Source organism: Phyllobates terribilis, unplaced genomic scaffold (assembly GCF_046119375.1).
Source record: "Phyllobates terribilis strain yellow unplaced genomic scaffold, ASM4611937v1 Scaffold_5__5_contigs__length_657084704, whole genome shotgun sequence".
Lineage (NCBI taxonomy): Eukaryota > Metazoa > Chordata > Amphibia > Anura > Dendrobatidae > Phyllobates > Phyllobates terribilis.
Genome location: NW_027362765.1, coordinates 119,688,264 through 119,712,628, shown reverse-complemented (window position 1 = coordinate 119,712,628; position 24,365 = coordinate 119,688,264). Strand labels below are relative to the sequence as shown.

Here is a 24,365-nt window from a genome sequence, read left to right as displayed (position 1 = left end):
GAAAAACGCATGTACAATCCGCATGCGTTTTTTCTGCCAGGGAGATGCAGAAATGCTGCAGAAATTTTTTGCTTCATTTCTGCATCGTGAGCACAAAGCCTTAGACAGAAAAAAAAAATATCCTCTTCTTAGCAATTCAGCCTGTGTCTCACAGATAAAGCTCCTGCTATGAGTTTGGGTCTTGGTGCAGACCTCCCGGTCTTGCTGCAGACCCCCCAAAAATGTAACTATAAAAGCATAGCGTAATGCAGGGAGCCTTATTTATGTGCCAGTACAATATGCCTGTAAAGAAGAAGAACATAATTTAGCTTAAAACAGAGAAGTGTATGAGTAAACTGCAGTGCGATTGAGCCCTCCTCCCCTATAGGACCTTGTGCTGCTAAACTAGCTGCACATGTGTTATGCCCAGCCCGGAGGTATTCTGTATCAATTTGGTAGTCTAAGCTATTCAGCTCACGGATAGTCTCAACTGACATCAAAGAGATATATTAAAAGTTTATTCCCAAAATATAAAGCTATCACCATCCAAAGTATACGTGATGACTTATTGATTGCTGGGATCATACTGCAGGGATCACCAGTGTTTCCAATATTTGGTCTCTGAACCCAGGAACCATTCCATTAAGTCCATGGAATGGAGGTGTACATGCTCAAACACTGCGCCTTTCATTGTCTATGTGACTGCTGGAAATAGACAATTACAGACAGTCCCAGATACAAAGAATGGAGCGTAGATTGAGCATGTCCATTCAAGATGGGGCTCTGCAGAGCTCAGTTCTAGAGCCCCAATATTGAGGTGTCACAGCAGTCAGCCCCTAGCGATCAGTAAGTTAGCCCATTTTCTATAAATATGGGATAACAATATTTTTGAATAACTCTTTAATAAATTGCAGAACTTTTTCTTGCACAGTGATTCAGCTTCATTTGCATAATGAGGAAGGAGGAAGTTATTGCAAAACTAGAAATAATTTCTGGTGGCAAGAAACATTGGAAGACATTGCGTAGTAAGTGGAGCCTCTCAGTGGGCTTGTTGGTATTTAATGGGTCTTTCATGTAAAACAGGTAAATGCAATCCTGAGGATCGAGCAGGGGTTCATGCAATACTGGTCTGTTCAAAGATTAACTGAAGGGGCAGAGTATCAGTAGGTGGAGTTCGAGCTCGGTTTCTCCTGCCAGCACCAGATCTACACCCACACTATTCTCATATCAGGACATCTGGATTGAAACCATTTTAGGATTATGGCTGCCTTCAGTTTTTCAGCAGGCATGTGTGACGGGGTCTTATGTCACCATAGTGAGTATGAAAGTCCATGAACATTTCATTTCCTGTATAAATCCCACCATTATTTTCAGTTACTATGAGAGGACACATAAAGAGATTCTCTCATGTTGAAAATGGTATCCTATCTGCAGGATGTGATAGAGCAGAAGAAGCTGATCAGATATATACAGTGGTGTGAAAAAGTGTTTCCCCCTTTCTGATTTCTTATTCTTTTGCATGTTTGTCACACTTAAGGCTGTGTGCCCACGTAGCATTTTTCAAGCGTATATGCTGCGGAATTTCCGCAGCGTAAACGCTTGAAAAACGCATGTATATCCGCACCCCATGGTCCCCAATGGGATTCCGCAAGTTCTATGCACATGCTGCGGATTTTTCCGCAGCGTTTATGCCGCGTTCAAAAATCCGCAGCATGTCATTTAATTTTGCGTTTCCGCAAGCGGAATTGCCTTTGTCCAATGCATAAAAAACGCAAGGCAATTCCGCATGTGGAAAACGCGTGATAAACGCGCGAAAAATGCGCGATAAACGCGTGCGGAATTCCGCATGCGTTTTTCCGGGAGAGGACTTGCATTTATGCAGCAGAAATTTTCTGCTGCATAAATGCAACGTGGGCACATAGCCTAAATGTTTCAGATCACAAAACAAATTTAAATATGTGACAAAGATAACACAAGTAAACCTAAAATGCAGTTTTTAAATGAAGGTCTTTATTATTAAGGGAAAAGGAAATCAAAACCTAGAGAGCCCTGTGTGAAAAAGTGATTGCCTCCTAAACCTAATAACTAGTTGGGCCACCCTTAGCAGCAACAACTGCAATCAAGCGTTTGCGATAACTGGCAATGGGTATTTTACAATGCTCTGGAGTAACTTTGGCCCACTCATCTTTGCAAAATTGTTGTAATTCAGCCACATTGGAGGGTTTCCGAGCATGAACCGCCTTTTTAAGGTCATGTTACAGCATCTCAATCAGATTAAGGTCAGGACTTTGACTAAGGCCACTGCAAATGTTGTTTTTCTTAAGCCCTCAGAGGTGGACTTGCTGGTGTGTTTTGGATCATTGTCCTGCTGCATACCTCAAGGGCGCTTCAGCTTGAGGTCACGATAAGATGGCCAGACTTTCTCCTTCAGGATTTTTTGGTAGACAGTAGAATTCATGGTTCCATTTACCACAGCAAGTCTTCCAGGTCCTGAAGCAGTAATACAGCCCCAGTCCATCACACTACCACCACCATATTTTACTTTTGGTATGATGTTCCTTTTCTGAAATGATGTGTTACTTCTACGTCAGATGTAATGGGTCATACACATTCCAAAAAGTTCAACTTGTGTCTTGTCAGTCCACAGAGTATTCTCCCAAACGTCTTTGCAATCATCAAGATGTTTTCTGGCAAAACTGAGACGAGTGTTTATGTTCTTTTTGCTCCGCAGTGGTTTTCGTCTTGGAACTCTGCCATGCATGCCATTTTTGCCCAGTCTCTTTCTTATGGTAGAGTCATGAACACTGTCCTTAACAGAGGCAAGTGAGACCTGAAGTTCTTTGGATGTTGTTGTGGGGTCTTTTGTGGCCTCTTGGATGCGTTGTCGCTGCGCTGTTGTGGTAATTTTGGTCGGCCGGCCACTCCTAGGAAGGTTCATCACTGTTCCATGTTTCCGTCATTTGTGGATAATGGCTCTCACTGTGGTTTGCTGGAGTCGCAAAGCTTTAGAAATGGCTTTAAAACCTCCTTTTCCAGACTGATAGACCACAGTTACTTTGTTTCTCATTTCCTGAATTTCTTTGGATCACATCACGGTGTCTAGCTTTTGACGATCTTTTGGTCTACTTCACTTTGTCAGGCAGGTCCTATTTAAGTGATTTCTTGATTGAGAACAGGTGTGGCAGTAATCAGACCCTGTGTGTGGCTAGGGAAGTTGAACTCAGCTTCCCAAAGATGTGATAAACCACAATTGATTTATGTTTTAAGGGGTGGGGGGAGAGTAATCACTATTTCACACAGGGCCCTGTAGGTTTGGAATTCTTTTTCCCTTAATAATAATGACCTTCATTTAAAAACTGCATTTTGTGTTTACTTGTTTCATCTTTGTGTAATATTTAAATTTGTTTTGTGATCTGAAACATTTAAGTGTGACAAGCATTCCAAAGAATAAGAAATCAGGAAAGGGGCAAACACTTTTTCACACCACAGTATAAATCTTTTTGGGAAAAGTTTCAGTAAAACTTGCATTTTATTGACTGAAATCTCTGGTGTTTGTACACATAGGAGTCCAGTGGGAGATCCTATTCAGTGATTGACAATCTTCCTTGTATGACTGAACATGCAGAGATAGCTGTCGATCACTGTGTAGGACCACCCAGTGGACTTGACGCGCCCCCAGGGCCGTGGGGTACTCGGCAGCCGGGCCTCTGTGTATGCCGGTAGGGGAGTATCACGGTGGCTGGCCCGGTCCGTGACCCAGGGCGGTCGGTGCAAAAGGGGGTACTTTTATATGGAGTTTTTGGGATTGTTCGTGACGCCACCTGTGGATTGCGGCCAAGAGGAGCCGCCGCTGAGGAGCAGTCCTCTGGAGCTGGTGTTGCGGCAGCAGGGGTGGTGTGGCTCTCCACAGGTAGAGCAAGCTCCAGGGCAGTGTAGGTAAATGGTGGTTGCGCTGGGCTTTGTAGTGCAGGGAGGGAACGATGGTGCAGATTAAAGATTGGACGGAGGCAGTGCGGTGCAGTCATCTGAGTTTTTACTCACAGTTCTTATGACAGTTCCACTGGTGCACCGTATGGGTGCTAGCCTCCCACTTTGCGCTGCGTTCACTAGGCAGGGGCTCAGTTCTTCCTCAGGCAGGTTAGGCGTACCTGACAGAACCCCACTTTCACGTGTTCCTATCTAGACCATCTTCACGCTGGGTCCTTCTCCCTCCTGCCCTGCGCTTCCCACTCTCAATCCCGCTCGGGTACTCTGAAGTCCCTCCTGTCCGTCGGAGTTCACAGACCTGCTTGATCCTCGGCAACTGACTATATAAGCCAGAAGCCTCCGGTTTTTCCAGCCGGGACTTGAAGTACACGACTGGGCCAGAGGCCGGTCCCCTTCTTGCGGCCTACGATCCCTCTGTCTTCTGACAGATGCGGGGCGTACGGGTGCCTTCCTGCACTCGCCGTACCCCCTAGGATCCCTTCTTAGAACGGAGCCTACTCCTCTGCTCCCCTCCTGAGCCTCTGACACTGGGCCCTACTTGTGGAGCAGAGCTCCTACTGATACTCTGCTCCCGGACTGTTCTCCAACTACTAGTCAACTGAACTGCCACCCTAAGATGGCTTCCCTATTTTATACTCCTACCAAAGTGCTCCCCCTAACTACTTCCTCCACCCACACCCACTACTGGTTCCCCCTACCTTTGGGTTCCCCCCACTCCAGCCAGAGTCAGAGTTCAGCAGGAACATACATTGCGTCTTGCCTTTCCAGCCGGCCTGGAGCAGTGTAGTGTTGGATGCAGGTGTTTGGGGTTCCGGGCAGCACTCCCTCCTTACCTGAGAGAAGGAGACACCACACCTCTGTGGTGACTGAACCCTCAGGGGCGCCACACTCCCCCCTGGTAAAGCACAGCACGTCCGTGGGCTGGAACAGAGTAAAACATGGTATACATGACATGCAAATTTTTGAATGCATTCGCATATAAGATAATAAAACTTCTTCCCTTTATGGGAGGCACTTCACTTCAACGTTAGAGGTTACATTTTTCCAACGATATAAAACACTTTTCATAACGTTCTTGTAACAGGTTACAGTACATGCTGTAACCGGGTGTCCATTTTACTTTTAGACAGGTGCAACAAGTAGCAGCAAGAGGGACCTGTCCGCAAACCCTCAAAGTAGGCCCTGGGCGTGGCTGCAGGGCATAGGTGATCCTGGAGTTGGACCACGGCTTCCGCCACGCCAAACGGGTTTTTGTTTTGTGGTCATGGTTACTAATCTAAAACCAATAGGGTGCACTTTAAGAAGTGCAGAACTATTTACAATATAAGTTTCTGGCCGTTCACTGTCCCCAGCCTGGAGTCTGTACACCCTGACGGGTACTTATGGAAACATACACTACTTTAGAAAAACATTATTACATTTTCAAACTGTACCCTTACGGGTGATTATTTACAGTTTCAGTCCCACCTGCTAAACTAATAGTGGGGTCCCCGCCTGGGATATGGCTGATTTTTACCGGACCCAGCCGGGTCATACGGTATGTTCTGCGGTTGGGTGTCCTCGATGATGTGGTACACATGCAGGGCGTACAACCCGCGTTCCCCGTGGTGACGTGTGTAGGTGACTTTATCACCAGGGTATAAATTCCGGTCGGGATGGCCCTCTTCCAGCTCGGGCTCAACATCCCGCCGGTTAATGAAGATGTCCCGTGCAAAGTTAGGATCTCTTATAAAGCCCCACCCAGCCTTCAGGTCAAACTTTACCACGACTCCTTTGTCGCGGGAGCTGGGGTGGGCTGACTCCGCCTGGTGAACTTGGGCCTTTGTGGCCTTGTCCCGGGCCTCCAGGCGTTCATAGCGTGCCCGCCGAGCGCGCCGCTCCTTCTCCAGCTGCCCGAGCTACCGCCTGCAGAACTCCTTCCTCTGCAGGGCTTCGGCCTGGGTCTCCCGAAGGTACCCCATCAAGTCTCCCCCCCGGTTGTCCCAGGAAAACTCATCTCCGCTGGAATAGGCAACCAGGGGTGCTGGTATCGGGAGTAGCATGCTCGGCTGCTGGTCCTCGATCCGGTCGGACCAATCGAAGACCGGCGTGGCGTACACCCACTCGGGTGCCGGAGGTGGAGGTGCCGGAAAGGAACCAAGTAGAAGGCTCCCGGTTTCCGTGACCGGGAGTGAAGGTTCCGGGAGGGCACTAAGTGGAGGGTCTTCAGGGTCAGCGCCCGGGGGTGGAGGTTCCCGGCTGAGCAGCTGCTCCAGGGAGGGCATGGCGGCATACGGGGAGTGCTGGTGAAAGAGGCCCAGGAGCAGGTCGGCGCTTGCAGCGCCCGGGACAGGGGACTCTTTCCTACCTGCTCCTGTGCTGCATCCGGCCTCCTGGTACTCAGCGGGCTCCGCCGGGGCTGGGGTGCTGCCGCTGGCTTCCGGTACTGCTTTCCGCCATGCTGCCATTTTCTCCAACAGCTCGCTCCTCCATCTGGTGACCGCTGCCTGCTGAGCCTGTTCCACTTGCCGGCTCAGCTCCAGGACTTCACTTTGGAGGAACTCCGCGTCCTCCTGGGACAATTTTCCAACTTCCCCCTCCTGGGTGAGGGGAGTCGCTTGCCACTCTAGCAGGCCAGAGGCGGAGGCTTGGTCTTGGCGTCCGTCCATGCTGGCTGCCGGGTGCGGTCAGGCTAGACTGGTTAAGACCACACCCTGTCTCCATTCCTTCTCTCCTCCTCCTCTCTTCTTTCGGGGGCGGTCCCATGGCAATCTGCTGTCGGTCACTCCCTGTGACGGCCTCCCTGCCTTGACGGACACATCTATGCGGACAGTCACTGTTGCAAGGGGCAGGGTATGCTTTTGGCGGCATTCTGGGACCTGGCCCACGATGGGAGGTACCATATTGTTGTCTTTGATCACGCACATAATGGCGCCCGTTCTTCTTGGGCGGGCGCCACATTCAGTATCATCACACAGTTCTTTAGGCACACTTCACCCGCCGATAACGGGTTGGTCACGTATCCTGTTCGTGATGCCAAGCTTGACGCGCCCCCAGGGCTGTGGGGTACTCGGCAGCCGGGCCTCTGTGTATGCCGGTAGGGGAGTATCACGATGGCTGGCCCGGTCCGTGACCCAGGGCGGTCGGTACAAAAGGGGTACTTTTATATGGGGTTTTTGGGATTGTTCGTGACGCCACCTGTGGATTGCGGCCAAGAGGAGCCGCCGCTGCGAAGCAGTCCTCTGGAGCTGGTCTTGCGGCAGCAGGGGTGGTGTGGCTCTCCACAGGTAGAGCAAGCTCCAGGGCAGTGTAGGTAAATGGTGGTTGCGCAGGGCTTTGTAGTGCAGAGCGGGAACGATGGCGCAGATAAAGAATGGACGGAGGCAGTGCGGTGCAGTCATCCGAGTTTTTACTCACAGTTCTTATGACAGTACCACTGGTGCACTGTACAGGTGCTAGCCTCCCACGTCGCGCTGCGTTCACCAGGCAGGGGCTCAGTTCTTCCTCAGGCAGGTTAGGCGTACCTGACAGAACCCCACTTTCACGTGTTCCTATCTAGACCGTCTTCACGCTGGGTCTTTCTCCCTCCTGCCCTGCGCTTCCCACTCTTAATCCCGCTCGGGTACTCTGAAGTCCCTCCTGTCCGTCACAGGGATTAGAATGAGGCTTTGGCAACTGACTATATAAGCCAGAAGCCTCCAGTTTTTCCAGCCGGGACTTGAAGTACACGACTGGGCCAGGGGCAGGTTCCCTTCTTGCGGCCTACGATCCCTCTGTCTTCTGACAGATGCGGGGCGTACGGATGCCTTCCTGCACTCGCCGTACCCCCTAGGATCCCTTCTTAGAACGGAGCCTACTCCTCTGCTCCCCTCCTGGGCCTCTGACACTGGGCCCTACTTGTGGAGCAGAGCTCCTACTGAGACTCTGCTCCCGGACTGTTCTCCAACTACTAGTCAACTGAACTGCCATCCTAAGATGGCTTCCCTATTTTATACTCCTACCAAAGTGCTCCCCCTAACTACTTCCTCCACCCACACCCACTACTGGTTCCCCCTACCTTTGGATTCCCCCCACTCCAGCCAGGGTCAGGGCTCAGCAGGAACATACATTGCGTCTTGCCCTTCCAGCCGGCCTGGAGCAGTGTAGTGTTGGATGCAGGTGTTTGGGGTTCCGGGCAGCACTCCCTCCTTACCTGAGAGAAGGAGACACCACACCTCTGGGTGAGGTGCAGTACCTCTGTGGCGACTGAACCCTCAGGGGTGCCACAGACTCTTATACAGACAAACACCAGGGAGTTCTCCTCTATACCCTGCTGTCCACAGATCAAACTTTATGTACAATGTCACAGGTTCCCTTTGAGGCTATACTGTTGCTCCACATTGGGGCTAGACTTTGGTTTTGTTTCATGGGGTAGAGTGATGGAGGTCCCAAAGCAATTAGTCTTTTTAACCATGTGAACATAAAGGAGAGTTAAACATAGAGTGGCTTTTGTATATTGCATATTAGGTCATTGTGTATTCCTCAGTTATCCTGTAACACATGCCTTAAAGAGTTTGTTCGGTCACAGCATATTGATGAGCTATCCATGGGATATGTCAGCATTACGAAATGGGTGGGAGTCTGACAATCAGCACCCCCACCAATCAGCTGTTACATACTCTGGTGGCGGCTGGATGTGAACACTTTGAATAGATCTGCAAATCACAGCTTTTTTCAATGAGTAACGGCCACTGCCGGTATGCAGAATAGCTCCTATAAAAGAAGACAGCTCTGTTCAAAGTTTTCACATCTGGTGGACTCTGGAGCTTCTAAAATCTCATCATAAGGGTGACAGAAGTTGGACGCCCATCGTCTCAAATTGATGATCTATCCAGAAGATAAGTTATCAATATGCTGTGATCAGACAGCCTGTAAGCTTCAAATATTATGAATTGTTTAAATCTTTGTCTTCCCTGGAGTTATAAAGCTCTGCATCAGAAAAAAAATTTAATCGCTCTGTACAATGCCTTGAAAAAGTATTCATACCCCATGAACCTTTCCACATTCTTTCACGTTACACCCACAAACTTAAATGTATTTTTTGGGGATTTTATGTGATATGTGATACAATACAAAGCAGCAAGTGTTTGTGAAGTGTAAAGAGAATGATACATGGTTTTCTAAGTATTTTAAAAATATAAATCTGAAAATTGTGACGTGCATTTATATTCAGCCTCCTGTAGTCTGATGCCCCTAAATAACATCCTGAGTGACCTATTGCCTCCAGAAGTCACATAATTAGTAAATTGATTCCACCTGTGAATAATTTATTCTCAGTATAACTACAGCTGTTCTGTGAAGGCCTCAGAGGTTTGTTTGAAATCATTTGGGATCAAACATCATCATGAAAACCAAGGAACACACCAGATAGGTCAGGGATAAAGTTGTGGAGAAAAGTAAAGCAGGGTTGGTTATAAAAACAACAAAAAAAAAAACAAAACACAGAAGCTCTGAACATCTCATGGAGCACTGTTCAATCCATCATCTAAAAATCAATGGAGTTTGGCACAACTGCAAACCTACCAAGACATGGCCGTCCACAAAATCTGACATCCCAAGCAAGGAGAGCACTAATTCGAGAAGCAGCCCAGAGGCCCATGGTCACTCTAGAGGAGCTGTAGAGATGTGGGAGAAGGTTCTCTCCTCAGATGAAACCATAGTAGAACTTTTTGGGCTAATGTCACACACAATGTAGGAAAGACAAAGTGCGACACAAAGGGATGAGGGGAAGGGAGCCCAGACACTAGGGAAAGGGGGAAATGGAGACCTCCTAGGCTGATCTGCAATCACCCTGTCTACCCCTACCGTCCCTATTTTGGTTCCTCACCAATCGCAGCACAGGAACCTATCCCTGTATTTCCTTAGCGCTTGGCCCTAGATAAAGAAGGGGGGATGCGCGTTAGTCGATTCCCACTTACAACTAAAGACAACAAGGGGAGACAGATATGGGGGAAGTATCTTAGCTTGAGTCGACTTCAGAAAGATCGCACACGTCCTCTTAGCACCAGAGAGGAAGTAAGAACTGCACTTGCTCAAAGCCAGTGCCGTAACTATAAACTTCGGGGCCCCGGGGCAAAACTTCATAGTGGGGCCCCTCAACATTTCAATCACTAGAGGTTGTGCAGAACGTGGTGAAGCCTGCTACGCATTGTTGTATACAACACACAGTCTTCACCACGTTCCGCAAGACCTTTAATAGATTTTGTTGTTTATGATTCAAGTTTTAGAAGTTAAATATTCAGTGAATATGTTTGGAAAATTAATAAGGTGAATAATTCCAAATATTGCACAATTTTCAAATAAGTGTATATGTTTATTAAATAGCAGGGCTTCTCACAGTTTGTCACAGAGATATTTGTGTCTGCTGAGACTGTCTCCTCTCAATGATGCTGAGAGTTTGTTACAGTCAGTGTGCACTGTGCAGGCCTTGCCAACTCTCTGTGATCTCCAGACTAACATATTGTTACAAATCTTGTTCTATGAGACTCTCCAGGCCAGTGCAGGTTTCCATTCATTGACAGCTGGCAGAGCTCCTGGAAATTATTGAAATGATAGTCTCTCCTGTCCTCCGGGTGACATTGTCTGACAGGAATATAGGAGCTGGGTATTTTATGGGAAATTAAAGTATTAAAATACAATTTTTTACCATCAGTTTGGGGCCCCTTGGGTGGTTGGGGCTCCGGGGCAGTGCCCCGGCTGCCCCGGTTGTAGTTACGGCCCTGCTCCAAGCCTCCACAAGGCGTCATGTGAATATCACCGGCGCCTCCCTATTGCAAAATGAAGGTATTTAAACACCCAGGCCAGGGTGTTAATTAGCTAAAGGAAGGTAGCCTCTGGGTCCTAGTGTGAGACAGATCTAAGAAGATCTCTGTAATGCCAAACGAAAAGATCTCCTGCAACCAACTGCAGGGCGACTGTCTGTCATATCTGACTCACCCGTGACAGCTAAATGCAAAATGCTATTTGTGGTGGAAAACAAACAGAGCACATTGCCCTAACAAAAATCCTGACCGTTAAACATGGTAGTGGCATCATCATGCTGTGGAGATGCTTTTCTTCAGCAGGGACAGGGAAGCAGGTCAAAGTTGATGAGAAGATGGATGGAGCTAAATACAGGGCAATCCTAGTGGAAAACCTGTTAGAGGCAGCAAAAGACTTGAGACTGGGGCATTGATTCACCTTCCAGCAGGACAACGACTCTAAACATACCGCCAGAGCTACAATGTATGGTTTAGATCAAAGCATATTCATGTTTGTGAATGGCCCAGTCACAGTTCAGATCAAATCCCACTGAGAATCTGTGGCAATACTTGAAAATTGCTGATTACAGACACCTCCATCCAATCTCACTGAGCAACAGCTAGTTTGCAAATGAGAATGGGCAATCATTTGAGCCTCTAAATATGCAAAGCTGGTGGAGACATACCCCAAAAGACTTGCAGCAGTATTTCATTGTAATTATTTATGAGGGAGTTTAGTGGAACCATCTCAAATGAATTTGAGAATCTGCCTTTTACCCAGCAAAGGTGACTTAGGTGACCAAGGGGAATTTGCAATTTTGTATGGTCACCTTCCATAAAACAGAAATGCTGTGAGCACCAGAGCCATCAGTCTTTCTGCTAGTAGTTGGTGGAGAATGATGTCACCTTGCATAGGTTGTTACTAATGCAGCAAAAAATGTGGTTGGCAAAGCACCAACAACGTGCAGGAATGGAGCAACTGATGAAATATGCAATGCCAATTAGAAGTGTTCAGGGTTTCTAAATAAATGCTGTCAGATATTTATGGAATTTGAATACTCGATATCTTAGAGAATATGACATGAGGTTCAGAAGTTGAGTTTGGCTCATGACAGAATGGACTTTGGTTACAGAAGACGAGATAAGACGTAGAGTATTTTGTAAGAAGTAGCAGAATCTGGGCTGTACTTTCTCTCCAGACACAAGAATACTTTCTTGTCTTTTTCATTTCAGCCTTGTGATTTGCAGAGAGAACATTAACTCACAGACGTCCTCACTCCCCCCTTGACTGTTCCATATGAGAATTTGACGGCTTATGTTGCAATTAATGCTCTGCCCTGGCATGGAATTGGTAATATTTGACTTTGCTTTTACAATTAAATATTGCATTGCATTCATTGTATAGACTAAAATGTGAAATTCTTCATTAATATAAAAAAAGGTGTTTTTTAAGATTCCTTGGAAATGCTCATGCTTCATTATCTGGACTAATGTGACTTATTTTGTTTTCTTTCCAGGATCAGTTAGCGGATATCTACTTGGACAGAGCAGTCTCAGCTAGGAGGCACAGCCATAGAACAAAGATCCCCCTCTGACCATTGATCATCCCTTCACTTTCCCTCTGGACAGTCTCTACTACTTGGACACTTTGTGGACTTAGTAAGGTGGGTAGACATGGCGTTTCTCACTCACCTGTTGGCATGCATCTTTGGAACCGGTGCATGGGTTGCCATCAATGGTCTATGGGTAGAACTTCCACTTATCGTGAATGATCTTCCTGAAGGATGGTACTTACCATCCTACCTTACTATCCTCATCCAGATGGCCAACATCGGACCTCTATTTGTTACTGTAATGCACAAAGTGAAGCCTGGCTGGCTGAAGGAGGTTGCTGTTATATACACCATTATTGCTCTTGGAATCGTGGCCTTATTCCTTCTGGCCTTTTTCTGGAAAGAAACCACATGGATAGCAGGGCAGATGCACAGCACTGGATTCCTGATCCTAACCTTCTTCCTTTCGGTGGTGGACTGTACTTCATCAGTGACTTTCTTGCCCTTCATGATGCAGCTGCAACCCAAATATATCACTACCTATTTCATTGGCGAGGGGCTCAGTGGTCTCATCCCAGGATTGTTATCATTGATTCAAGGTGTCGGGATGATGAAGTGTGTTAATGTTACAAGGAATGAGAACACAACCTGGTTGAATGCAACAGATGATGGATATTACATAGAAACTCAATACCTTTCAGCCAACTTCTCAGTTCAAGTCTTCATGTTTCTCTTGTCCATTATGATGGTCTTCTGCCTGGTGGCTTTTTTCTTCTTAACAAGATCCCAAGATGATCCCAGCTCCAATGCTTCCTTACTTCAAAGTACAGTCACCCTGAACTCTTACTCAACAACTGATATAAAGTTATCATGTAACACAGGTCCTTCAGATACAAGTAAAAGCACAGAAGACATCCTTCATGGCAGCGGGACTCCTCCAGACTCGGATAACAATTTAGTAAAGTATTCTTGGGCTCACTATGCTCTCATTTACTTCCTTACTGGATGGGTGAATGCTCTCACCAACGGCGTCTTACCATCTATTCAGACATACTCATGTATGCCATACGGTAACTTGGCCTACCATCTCTCTGCTGCCCTGGGCTCCATGGCCAATCCTTTGGCTTGTATAATTGCCATGTTTCTACCTAGCAGGTAAGTGCCCCAAATGAACTGGAATAGAGTGAAATATGAGAAAAACTACAAAATGTACTAATTAGCATAAATTACAGGAGTAAAGACGTCTTTAGCTAAGAAAATGGAGAACTTATTGAAGTCAATGTATTCTTAGGCATGTATGCAATACGTATATTTAGAAATTGCTGAATAAGTGATGCTTCTTAAGGAAGATAAACCTACCAACGATCCATATATCGGTAAAGTTATTCATAGATGTCCAAAGAAGTCAACACATGCGCTAGACACTATAACCTCAATAATACCCACTCCATCCCATATAGCCTAATTAAGTACTATCAGGATAACAGATACTCTAGCATTAATTTAAAACTTGATTTTTATTGAATACATTTCATTAAAACCAATGAACCATAGAGAGTTTCTCTCAGATAAACCAGTAAATATTATCAAATAACCAGTAAATATTATCAATTCATATATAAAGTGCAAAGTGCCTAGATAAATAAATACCAGAAGATTCAAAGCACCTGCGGTTATTGAAGTAAAGTTGATAGACAGCATCCATATGTGTGGCTTGATTTTGTTAATTGATAAAAGTTAAATATGAACACTTCTATTTTTTAAAGCATTCTTACTTTGCTGCAATTTTATTACACCTGCCTAAAACTTTTGCACAGAACTGTATATGTTTTTCTAAGAGGACTTGGTAAAGAAGTGCTCGCAGCAAAGTTTTAATCCTCTTAATATATTGCAATCATCATATTATATAGCACTGTGTACGTACAATTGCTCATTTTGCCTTTCTGCCCAGTTAATAATTCTCTTTTCTCTGCTCTATGTAGAAACAGGAAGTCTCTGGTCCCTGCAGAAATAATTTCCCTCTTCAACTTCTGACCTAGCTGCTCCATTCCTCCCCTCCCCCCCCCCCCTTACCCCGCCAGGAACTTTTACAATGACTCATGACTTTAAATAGAGCTTAGAAGGATTCAGCTAGTCAGTGTTTAATCACGAGATGTCATAGACCTAATGGAGAAGAATTAACTGAGTAGAAAGGGAAAATGAGCAATTGTAAGCACACAGTGCTATATGATAGGATGACTGCAATATATTAAGAGGATAAAAACTTTGATGGGAGGTGTGCTTCTTTAAAAAAGGAACAAAATAGCAATTACTCACCTGGTAAATCGCCACCGTCTCCAGTTCTGCCATTTCTGGTGGGTTAGTAATCTTTTTGAACTGTCCTGCAGTGATGATGTGACAGTAGTATGGTCGGCACACAATCACAGGACAATTAACAAAGACTATAAAAAAGAAAAAAATAGGGCCCACTCACCGTTGGTATTGCTTTGTTAGGTGCACAAATATGCTGTGGTCAATATACAAACATATACATACATGATGCATAAGCACACTGCGACTAATGAACACATGAACTCCAAAAATGCTGTCAACGTTAAAAACGTTAACATTTTTTGATCAAGAAGTGCAAAAGCCATCCGACTGATAGTTAATTGCTAGCCTTGTATCCTTTCATTTCCCCATTCAGATGAGGTCTGGTTTGGCACATGGAGAGGTAGTACATTTGTGATCGGGGCCATCGTTATTTAGGTACACCTTGACATGGTTGGATGGCTTTTGCACTTTTTGATCAAAAATTTTAACTAAGTGCATTATGATTTTAACGTTTACGGCAATATTGGAGTTCATGTATTCATTAATTGCAGTGTGCTGACGCATTGTGTCTGTATAAATTAACAAAGACTGTTGTGAAGACCCGGGGTCAACACAAAGATAATAGTGTAATAGTGTATTTCTCTTGGATTAACAAATCTAAACGTCTGGCTGATAAACATTTTAAGCTGTATCGTCACAACTGTCAAACCACATGAGCGGAAGTGCTGAAGCCGCTGTGGATTTACCAGGCATGTAATAGTTGATTGTTTTTTTTTTCATTACATTCCTTCTTTGGAGCCCAGTTTTTAATACCACTTTAATGGCAGGAACATCCATATTACTTCCTGCAAGTTGCATATGCATTTCACAGTGGAGTAGCTATAGAGGCTGAAGTTTTAACCAAAGGCCCTATTGCCAAATAAGAGGAAATCGGTAATATGAATGTTAAACAACGGTTGGTATAGATTACTGAGAGTGACCCAGAAGCATTAAAATAAATGTAGTATTTGGAATAAATGTAGATATGACCTCCTATAGCTCTGATCTCCTCTAGCCCTGACCTCCTCTATTCCTGACCTCCTCTAGCCCAGACCTCCTCTAGCCCTGACCTCCTCTAGCCCTGGCCTCCTCTAGCCCTGATCTGCTCTAGACCTGACCTTCTCTAGCCCTGATCTCCTCTAGCCCTGACCTCTTCTAGCCCTGATCTGCTCTAGACTTGACCTCCTCTAGCCCTGACCTCCTCTAGTCCTGACCTCCTATAGCCCTAACCTTCTCTAGCCCTGACCTCCTCTAGCCCTGACCTTCTCTAACCCTGACCTCTTCTAGCCCTGACCTCTTCTAGCCCTTACCTCTTCTAGCCCTTACCTCCTCTAGCCCTGATCTCCTCTAGCCCTGACCTCCTCTAGCCATGACCTCCTCTAGCCCTGGTATCCTGTAGCCCTGACCTCCACTAGCCCTGACCTGCTCTAGACTTGACCTCCTCTAGACCTGACCTCTTCTAGACCTGACCTCCTCTAGCCCTGACCTCCACTAGCCCTGACCTCCACTAGCCCTGACCTCCTCTAGCCCTGACCTCCTCTAGCCCTGATCTCCTCTAGCCCTGACCTCCTCAAGCCCTGATCTCCACTAGCCCTGACCTCCACTAGCCCTAATCTCCTCTACCCCTGACCTTCTCTAGCCCTGACCTCCTCTAGCCCTGATCTCCTCTAGCCCTTACCTCCTCTAGCCCTTACCTCTTCTAGCCCTGACCTCCTCTAGCCCTGATCTCATCTAGCCCTGATCTCCTCTAGCCCTGACCTCCACTAGCCCTGACCTCCTCTAGCCCTGACCTCCTCTAGCCCTGATCTCCACTAGCCCTAATCTCCTCTACCCCTGACCTTCTCTAGCCCTGACCTCCTCTAGCCCTGATCTCCTCTAGCCCTTACCTCCTCTAGCCCTTACCTCCTCTAGCCCTTACCTCTTCTAGCCCTGACCTCCTCTAGCCCTGATCTCCTCTAGCCCTGATCTCCTCTAGCCCTGACCTCCACTAGCCCTGACCTCCTCTAGCCCTGACCTCCTCTAGCCCTGACCTCCTCTAGCCCTGACCTCCTCTAGCCCTGACCTCCACTAGCCCTGACCTCCGCTAGCCCTAATCTCCTCTACCCCTGACCTTCTCTAGCCCTGACCTCCTCTAGCCCTTACCTCCTCTAGCCCTTACCTCCTCTAGCCCTTACCTCTTCTAGCCCTTACCTCTTCTAGCCCTTACCTCTTCTAGCCTTTACCTCTTCTAGCCCTTACCTCCTCTAGCCATGACCTCCTCTAGCCCTGACCTCCTCTAGCCCTGACCTCCTCTAGCCCTAATCTCCTCTAGCCCTGACCTCCTCTAGCGCTGACCTCCTCTAGCCCTGACCTCCTCTAGCCCTGACCTCCTCTAGCCCTGATCTCCTCTAGCCCTGACCTCCTCTAGCCCTGACCTCCTCTAGCCCTGACCTCCTCTAGCCCTGATCTCCTCTAGCCCTGACCTCCTCTAGCCCTGACCTCCTCTAGCCCTGACCTCCTCTAGCCCTGACCTCCTCTAGCCCTGATCTCCTCTAGCCCTGACCTCCTCTAGCCCTGACCTCCTCTAGCCCTGACCTCCTCTAGCCCTAATCTCCTCTAGCCCTTACCTCCTCTAGCGCTGACCTCCTCTAGCCCTGACCTCCTCTAGCCCTGACCTCCTCTAGCCCTGATCTCCTCTAGCCCTGACCTCCTCTAGCCCTGACCTCCTCTAGCCCTGACCTCCTCTAGCCCTGACCTCCTCTAGCCCTGATCTCCTCTAGCCCTGACCTCCTCTAGCCCTGACCTCATCTAGCCCTGACCTAGCAGAACTCCATATTGTCACTAAAGATCTGATCTCTTACTTTTCTCATTAAGTCGTGTTATTGTAAGATTTTTTCTGTATCTTTACAAGTGGTTAAGCATAATAATGAAATAGTGGTGATATTGCAGATTTAATACTCTTGAATACTTTGATATTGCCCACAGGTCCCTTATAGTCCTTGTGCTGTTGTCAGTGCTGGGGACAGGATTTGGGGCTTATAACATGATGACCGCGGTGATGAGTCCATGTCCTATTCTACAGAACAGTAACTGGGGAGTTGTCCTTATTGTAAGTATGACTTTTACCTAAGTAAATGTTATGAATGCTAAAAAAAATAGATCCCAACCGTCTCGGATTGAGCGGGACTGTCCCAATTTGGAGGAGCTGTCCTACTGTCAGATGAATGCAGCAATGTAATCTTAGGTATTTTACATTACTGCTTCATCCCACTGCCAGGTTTCTGATACAGATAGAAGAAAATAGAAGATACATCGCCACCTTGTGACCGGTTCAGTTTATGTTGTCTCAGCTATCTGCAGACTCATGCACACGACCAAAGGATAACTCCATACAAAGTAGTAATGTAGTGGCCATATTGCACCTCATTATGGCTTCTGATTTCATACAGTACTTGATTTTACCACTAGATGGCAGTATTGATGACCGTGAGTATGGGATTATGAATGACTCAAATCCATTCTACCTCCCAATTATCTAGCAGCACACTAGAGGGACACTCTGGTCAAAACATATACAGTGTGTAATACTCAGTGCATGGTCTGTGGGGGTCAGTGTATAATACATAGATTCATTCTCTACCACTTGTAATAAGTATAGCCTATGGATTATTTGCCTGCATGGGTGGATAACAAACCTCCACAGTGTTCACAGGAGAGAAAGAATGTACAGTCCCAGGGAGGGCAGAGAAAAAGGTGACCGGAAAAATTCCCAAAAGAAAATGCCCACAGGAAAATGCCTACAGAAAAAAAGCACACAGGAAAATTGCCCACAAAAAAAGTTGCCCACACAGAGGATTACCCACACAGAAAATAGCCCACATGCACAAATTAACAACTGTTATTACCTTTCTCCCCCACTCCTGAACTGTAATATTTTATATCGCTCTGGAACCTGTGTACCGTGTGACGACAGCTGTACAGATATAACGTTTATTATCAGTCACCTCCCCCCCCCGACCTGTAATATGTTATATCGCTCAAGAGCATGTGTACAGTGTGACCCCGGCTGTACCGATATAACGTTATTATCACCTCCCCTTGACCTTTAATATATTATCTTGCTCCGGAGCCTGTGTACAGTGTGATCCCGGCTGTACCGACATAACGTTATTATCCCCCCAACACCCTGCCTGACCTGTAATATGTTATATCGCCCTGGGGCCTGAGTACACTGCGACCCCGGCTGTGCCGATATAACGTTATTACCCCCCCCCGACCTGTAAAATGTTATATCAAATCCCACCAAGGACAACATCTGCAAGGAGTCTGTATGTTCTCCCCGTGTTTGTCCTGGTTTCCTCTGGCTTCTCTCGTTTCCTCCCACAATCCAAAGACATACTGATAGGGAATGTAGATTGTGAGCCCCAATGGGGACAGTGACGATAATGTCTTTAAATTGTCTGAATTGTAAAGCGCTGTGGAATATGTTGGCGCTATATAAATAAAAAGATTATTATTATTATATTATTATTATAATAATTATTACTGTGTACTGTGTGACCCCGGCTGTACCGGCATGTGCCCAATTTTCCGTGTGTGAATTCAGCCTTAGCCTTCTTTAATAAACTGTTTTAATAAACCATTGTTATTTTGTCCATGTGGGCAACTTTCCTTGTGGGCAATTTTCCTGTGGGCATTTATGGCTGTGGGCTTTTTTCTGTGGCCATTTTTCATGGAACCGAGAAAACTGACTATAGATAAGTAAGAAAGCACAGGAAGAGCAAATGAGTGCAGGATAGAAGCTGTGCTGATATGTGAGCTAATGAAAACAGCTGCACCCTGGATGCACACAGACCTAACATCCAGCCTGTATTACTATGAGGGACACTCACACAGGAGAAAATTCTGAAACTTGGATTTAAACTGCAAAAATAAAAATCAATGAAGGAATGAAGATTGGAGATTGAAACTTAGTGCATTGTTTTTAACTTGTAGATTGTAAGCCCGCAAGGGCAGGGTCCTCTTGCCTCTGTACCGTTCTATCATTGTTAGTTTGTTTACTGTAAGTGATATCAGTATTTGGTATGTAACCCCTTCTCATGTACAGCACCATGTAATAAATGGTGCTACATAAATAAATAATAATAATAATAACAATAAGTAAAGATAATCACTAACATATCTAAAAATCATTTTATAGACCGGGGTCCGGGCTGAGATCTGTGGGTTTCTGCTTGAATGAAATTGGCTTTTTACAATGCCTGACAGAATATGGAATAGTTTCCATAAGAATACGACATTGAAAACCTCTGTATGTGACTAGAAGCCTACAGAGGTGTAATATGATCCTACAGGCCACTATATTACTATTTTGCATGGAGTTGTCCTTTGGTCGTCTGCACAAGCTCTTACACAGCTGAGACAACATAAACTGTCCCCAGTCACAAGGTGGCGCCGTGGCTTCTATTTTCTGCTGTCTGTATCAGAAGCCTGGCATAGGGATGAAGCCATAATGTAAAATACACAAGAAGACTACATTGATCCAGCTGATGAGTGTAAATCCATAGTTTCTTGCAGAGATCCTGTTTTTCACAGAATTCAAAGCACGGTTGATGGACAGACTTACCAAATGGCTCCAGCGACACCTGTGGCCGAGCAATTAATATTCCAGGCATCTTTTATCAGAGACCGGGATTGTTGATTGATTTCCAATTTCTGCCCTGTGAGACTTTTCCCTGAGCAAAGTGCAGCAGATTTTTCACCTTAGGGGAGCAATAAATGGGGTTTTATAGATGCTGCAATTCAGAAACCTGTATTTGTCAATTATCTGTTATTTTCCATAGGTATTAAGAGAAAAAAAATCTTACGTGAGATGTAAGCAGTGATTAGGATCTGTAAATTACACAAGAAGATACGGAATATGTATATATATATATATATATATATATATATATATATACTGTATATTGGACATAATGGAATATAATATTTTGTAACTTCAAATTCAGCAATTTACAAAATACAAAGTGTTTTCCAACCTGTGAAACAAAACATTTGGGTGGCTGAAACTCAAGAGGCCCCATACACATTATAATTGGCCGACCCCAGGAGATTTGCATTGTTTGATATACATCTAATGAGTATTTACAGCTTAAAGGAGTAGTTCAGGACTAAAAGCGTGTCTGCTTTCTTTTATAATCTGCGCCACCTTTGTCCATGGGTTGTGCGTTTTGCAGCTCAGCTCCATTCACTTCAATGGGGCTGAGTTTTGATACCAGACACAACCCAATGGCGCTCAAATAAAACAGACATATTTTTATAACCCCTTTAAGACAAAGCGTAATGACATGCTGCTTTTGTGAATAGCATGTTTTAAAAGATCTCCTATTTTTCAATAAATCTGCAAATTTACAAGAAGCTGGATAAACTCTGTTTTTTGATTGAACATGTAAGACCACTGGTTTACAATATATTCTCCTAGCATTTATGACTTGAACCTAAAAAAATTTTTTTTTAGTTCTGTCAGCTCATAATTACATCTGTTACTTTATTTGCAGAACAGACAGCATAACCCCAAAAAGGAAACATTCCCCCTTTAATAGCCCCCAATTACCCCGCTCTATAATGACTTTTGAATCTGTCATTTCAGGTGATCTCCTGGATCCTCTTTATTGGGACTCTGAGTTACGTAAAAGTGATGATTGGAGTCATTCTCCGCAGCCGAAGTCACAGTGCCCTCGTGTGGTGTGGCGCGGTGGTGCAGCTGGGATCTATGATTGGGGCTCTTGTCATGTTCCCCTTGGTCAATGTGTACAGTTTCTTCAGATCAGCTGATCTCTGTAATATGAACTGTCCCAGATAAGTCTCTATAGAAGGGATGAGGAGAGAAGAATACTAAATATATACCTCTACCTGGAAAAGCAAAGCAGAAATGTATGGGCCAGGGGGGAGATTTCAGGATTGTATCTGCAGGCCTTCCTAATCTTTGTAATTATGAAATTCCTCAGGTCTGTGGGATTGCAGAAATGGAACCGCAGAAATGGTTATATAGCCAATGAGGACAGCCTGAACCAGGGGCGTACATAGGAATCATGGGGCCCCGTAGCAGAGGTTATAATTGCCCCCCCCCCTTAAAAAAAAAGAAGTAAATAATTGTCGGGGTCACAGAGGAGCAGATCTCACAACTTTCCATCCTTTACACAGTATTTTTTCTCCTGCTGAAGTCCTAGATCTCTCTTTCATTGCCCCCATAAAGTATGATGCCAACAAAAGTGTCCCCCAAAGACAGTATGATACCCCCATTGTGAATTCCTCCACATGCGCAGTATAATGACCCTACTGTACCCCACCTCAACTCCCAGGGCAAAGTATGGTGACCCCAACACAGTATAATCCTCCAACTGTGACCCCCTAGAGCTAGAGAGGATGGTACGTAAAGGAGGGTGTTATACATAATAAAAGATGAAACTATATAACTAAGGACGGTGCTATACATAATAAGTGAGTACACTATATACTAAAGGGACTGTGCTATACATAATAAGGCTACAATCCTGTATTCGTGTGCAGTGTCGGTATGCAGTCTGCTTTTATAGACGCATTGAGCATGTGCTATTCTAATCTTCAAAATCGGATCAGAACAGGACATTCTCTGACCCCCACAGATCTCATTCTCAGAGCCGTGATTTTCATGGATGTGTGAATAAATCTATAAAACTCTACGAGTCCGTGGACCATCCAATAAAAAATCTGTCAGCACACAGACATTTCACACAAATGTGAGAATGCAGTATAAGGGATTTTACAGATAACATTATCACTCCAAGTCACACAGTTAAGATATAGAATAATATTTACATCCAGGAACTTACCGCTGACAGCTCATCTGATTAGAGTCGGTTTCTGCTGTTTCTTCTCCGTCTGGTCAGACCTTCATGTCGACATTTCCCAGCCTCGACTCGTCTTGTCACGATGATCAGTGCAACCCTAAAAATAACATGGTCACATATATTGTATACATACATGTGTTTCCCCTGCTGTGCGCTCCTGACTACAGATATGTACCCCACCATTAATATACTATTAGCCACTTAGTATTCAAAATATAAAGTGATACGCAGCACTGTGCCCCCCATTAACTATAATCTCCACCAGCCAATAATATAAATTATTCAGTCTCTGTGACTCTCCCCAATTAACTGTAAGGCTATGTGCACACGGAAAATGTACAAGGCTTTACAGTACAAGCAGAGACCCCATCATTGCGCTGCCCTAGCACCCCGATCATTGCTCTGTCCCAGCACCCCCATCATTGCTCTCTCCCAGCAACCCCATCATTGTTCTCTCCCAGCACCCCCATCATTGCTCTGTCCCAGCACCCTCATCATTGATCTGTCCCAGCACCTCCATCATTGCTCTCTCCCACCACCCCCATCATTGCTCTCTCCCACCACCCCCATCATTGCTCTCTCCCACCACCTCCATCATTGCTGTCTCCCAGCACCCCCATCATTGCTCTCTCCCAGCACCCCCGTCATTGCTCTCCCCATCCCCACCATTGCTCTCTCCCAGCAACCCGTCATTGTTCTCTCCCAGAAACCCGTCATTGCTCTCTCCCAGCACCCCCCATCATTGCTCTCTCCATCCTCATCATTACTCTCCCCATCCTCATCATTCCTCTCCCCATCCCCATAATTGCTCTCCCCAACCCCATCATTTCCCTCCCCAACCCCATCATTGCTCTCCCCAACTCCATCATTGCTCTCCCCAACCCCATTATTGCTCTCCCCAGCCCCATAATTGCTCTCCCCAGCCCAATCCTTGCTCTCCCCAGCCCCAATAACATATAGTGGTAGATACCAGACCTGCAGTACAGTACAGATATATATAGTAACTTACAGATGAAGTTCTTTCTGATGGAGTCGTTCACTTTTCTCATCTTTTCCATCTGGCCCAGACCAACATGACAACTTCTTCCAGTCACGATTCGTTTGCAGAGGTTACAACAAAGACACATTTGACTTACATTTCAGGCACCGTCCCCATCTATTCCCAACCTGCACAAACATTTCATCCTGCTGATACCCCAATACTGAGCCGCTGCTGTATGTGTCCCCATTACTGCACCTTCTGTGTGGTACAAAAACAGTGCTCCTCTTACTGCCCCACATACTAATGCCACCACTGTGCCCCTTACAAAGTAATAATGCCTCACTCATGCCCTCTGGATGGTAAAATTGCTCCCTTGAAAAGATTAATGCACTGTGCAAATGCCCTAGAAAAGTGTCCACGTTATTCCTCTTTGATGGCTATAATACTCTGAATGCCCTTATAACAATAATGCTTCTTAAGTGCCCACTTGACATTTAATAATCTCCACTGGGTCACCCAATATACAGCTCCTTTATATACAGTATGATGGGCCCATAGCTCTCCTATACACAATATAATGCCCCACAGCTTCCCTATACGCAGTATCGTGGGCCCACAGCTCCCATATACACAGAACCACTGTCAGTACATGAATGCAGCACCAGAACTACTATTTTTAAATGAATGCCGTGCCTGAACAACCATCAGTAGATGAATACAGCACTAGAACCACACTTTTCCTCCTCTGCATACTGCCCACAAGATACTGTGCTTTCACATTAACATCCCTCATATACAATATGACATTTGTACACATTCTGGACGACTGTCAGTACATTAATCCATTACCAGATCCACTGTCAGTACATGAATCCAACTTCTCCAT

General features: G+C 45.6%; 1 protein-coding gene across 6 annotated transcripts; it reads left to right on the top strand.

Annotated features, from left to right (window-relative positions):
* Positions 1–921: 921 nt before the first annotated feature.
* SLC52A3 (solute carrier family 52 member 3) lies at positions 922–21,479 on the top strand. Of its 6 annotated transcripts, none has more exons than XM_073682843.1 (5): positions 950–1,004; positions 11,973–12,075; positions 12,242–13,432; positions 17,594–17,717; positions 21,258–21,479. In XM_073682843.1, the coding sequence occupies exons 3-5, from the start codon at positions 12,399–12,401 to the stop codon at positions 21,468–21,470; spliced, it is 1,371 nt and encodes a 456-aa protein (XP_073538944.1). In that variant the 5' UTR covers positions 950–1,004; positions 11,973–12,075; positions 12,242–12,398; the 3' UTR covers positions 21,471–21,479. The 6 variants fall into 6 exon arrangements, with proteins under 6 accessions (XP_073538946.1, XP_073538944.1, XP_073538942.1 ...); XM_073682841.1 differs by having other exon boundaries at positions 951–1,004; positions 11,958–12,075; XM_073682842.1 differs by lacking the exon at positions 950–1,004 and adding an exon at positions 1,035–1,294.
* Positions 21,480–24,365: the final 2,886 nt, after the last annotated feature.

Excerpts from the sequence above, each read along its gene's own strand:
- SLC52A3 (XM_073682845.1), top strand. The coding sequence starts at position 12,399 with ATGGCGTTTCTCACTCACCTGTTGGCATGCATCTTTGGAACCGGTGCA. Across the intron at positions 13,433-17,593 it reads GCCATGTTTCTACCTAGCAG|GTCCCTTATAGTCCTTGTGC; the intron begins GTAAGTGCCCCA and ends TATTGCCCACAG. Across the intron at positions 17,718-21,257 it reads ACTGGGGAGTTGTCCTTATT|GTGATCTCCTGGATCCTCTT; the intron begins GTAAGTATGACT and ends CTGTCATTTCAG.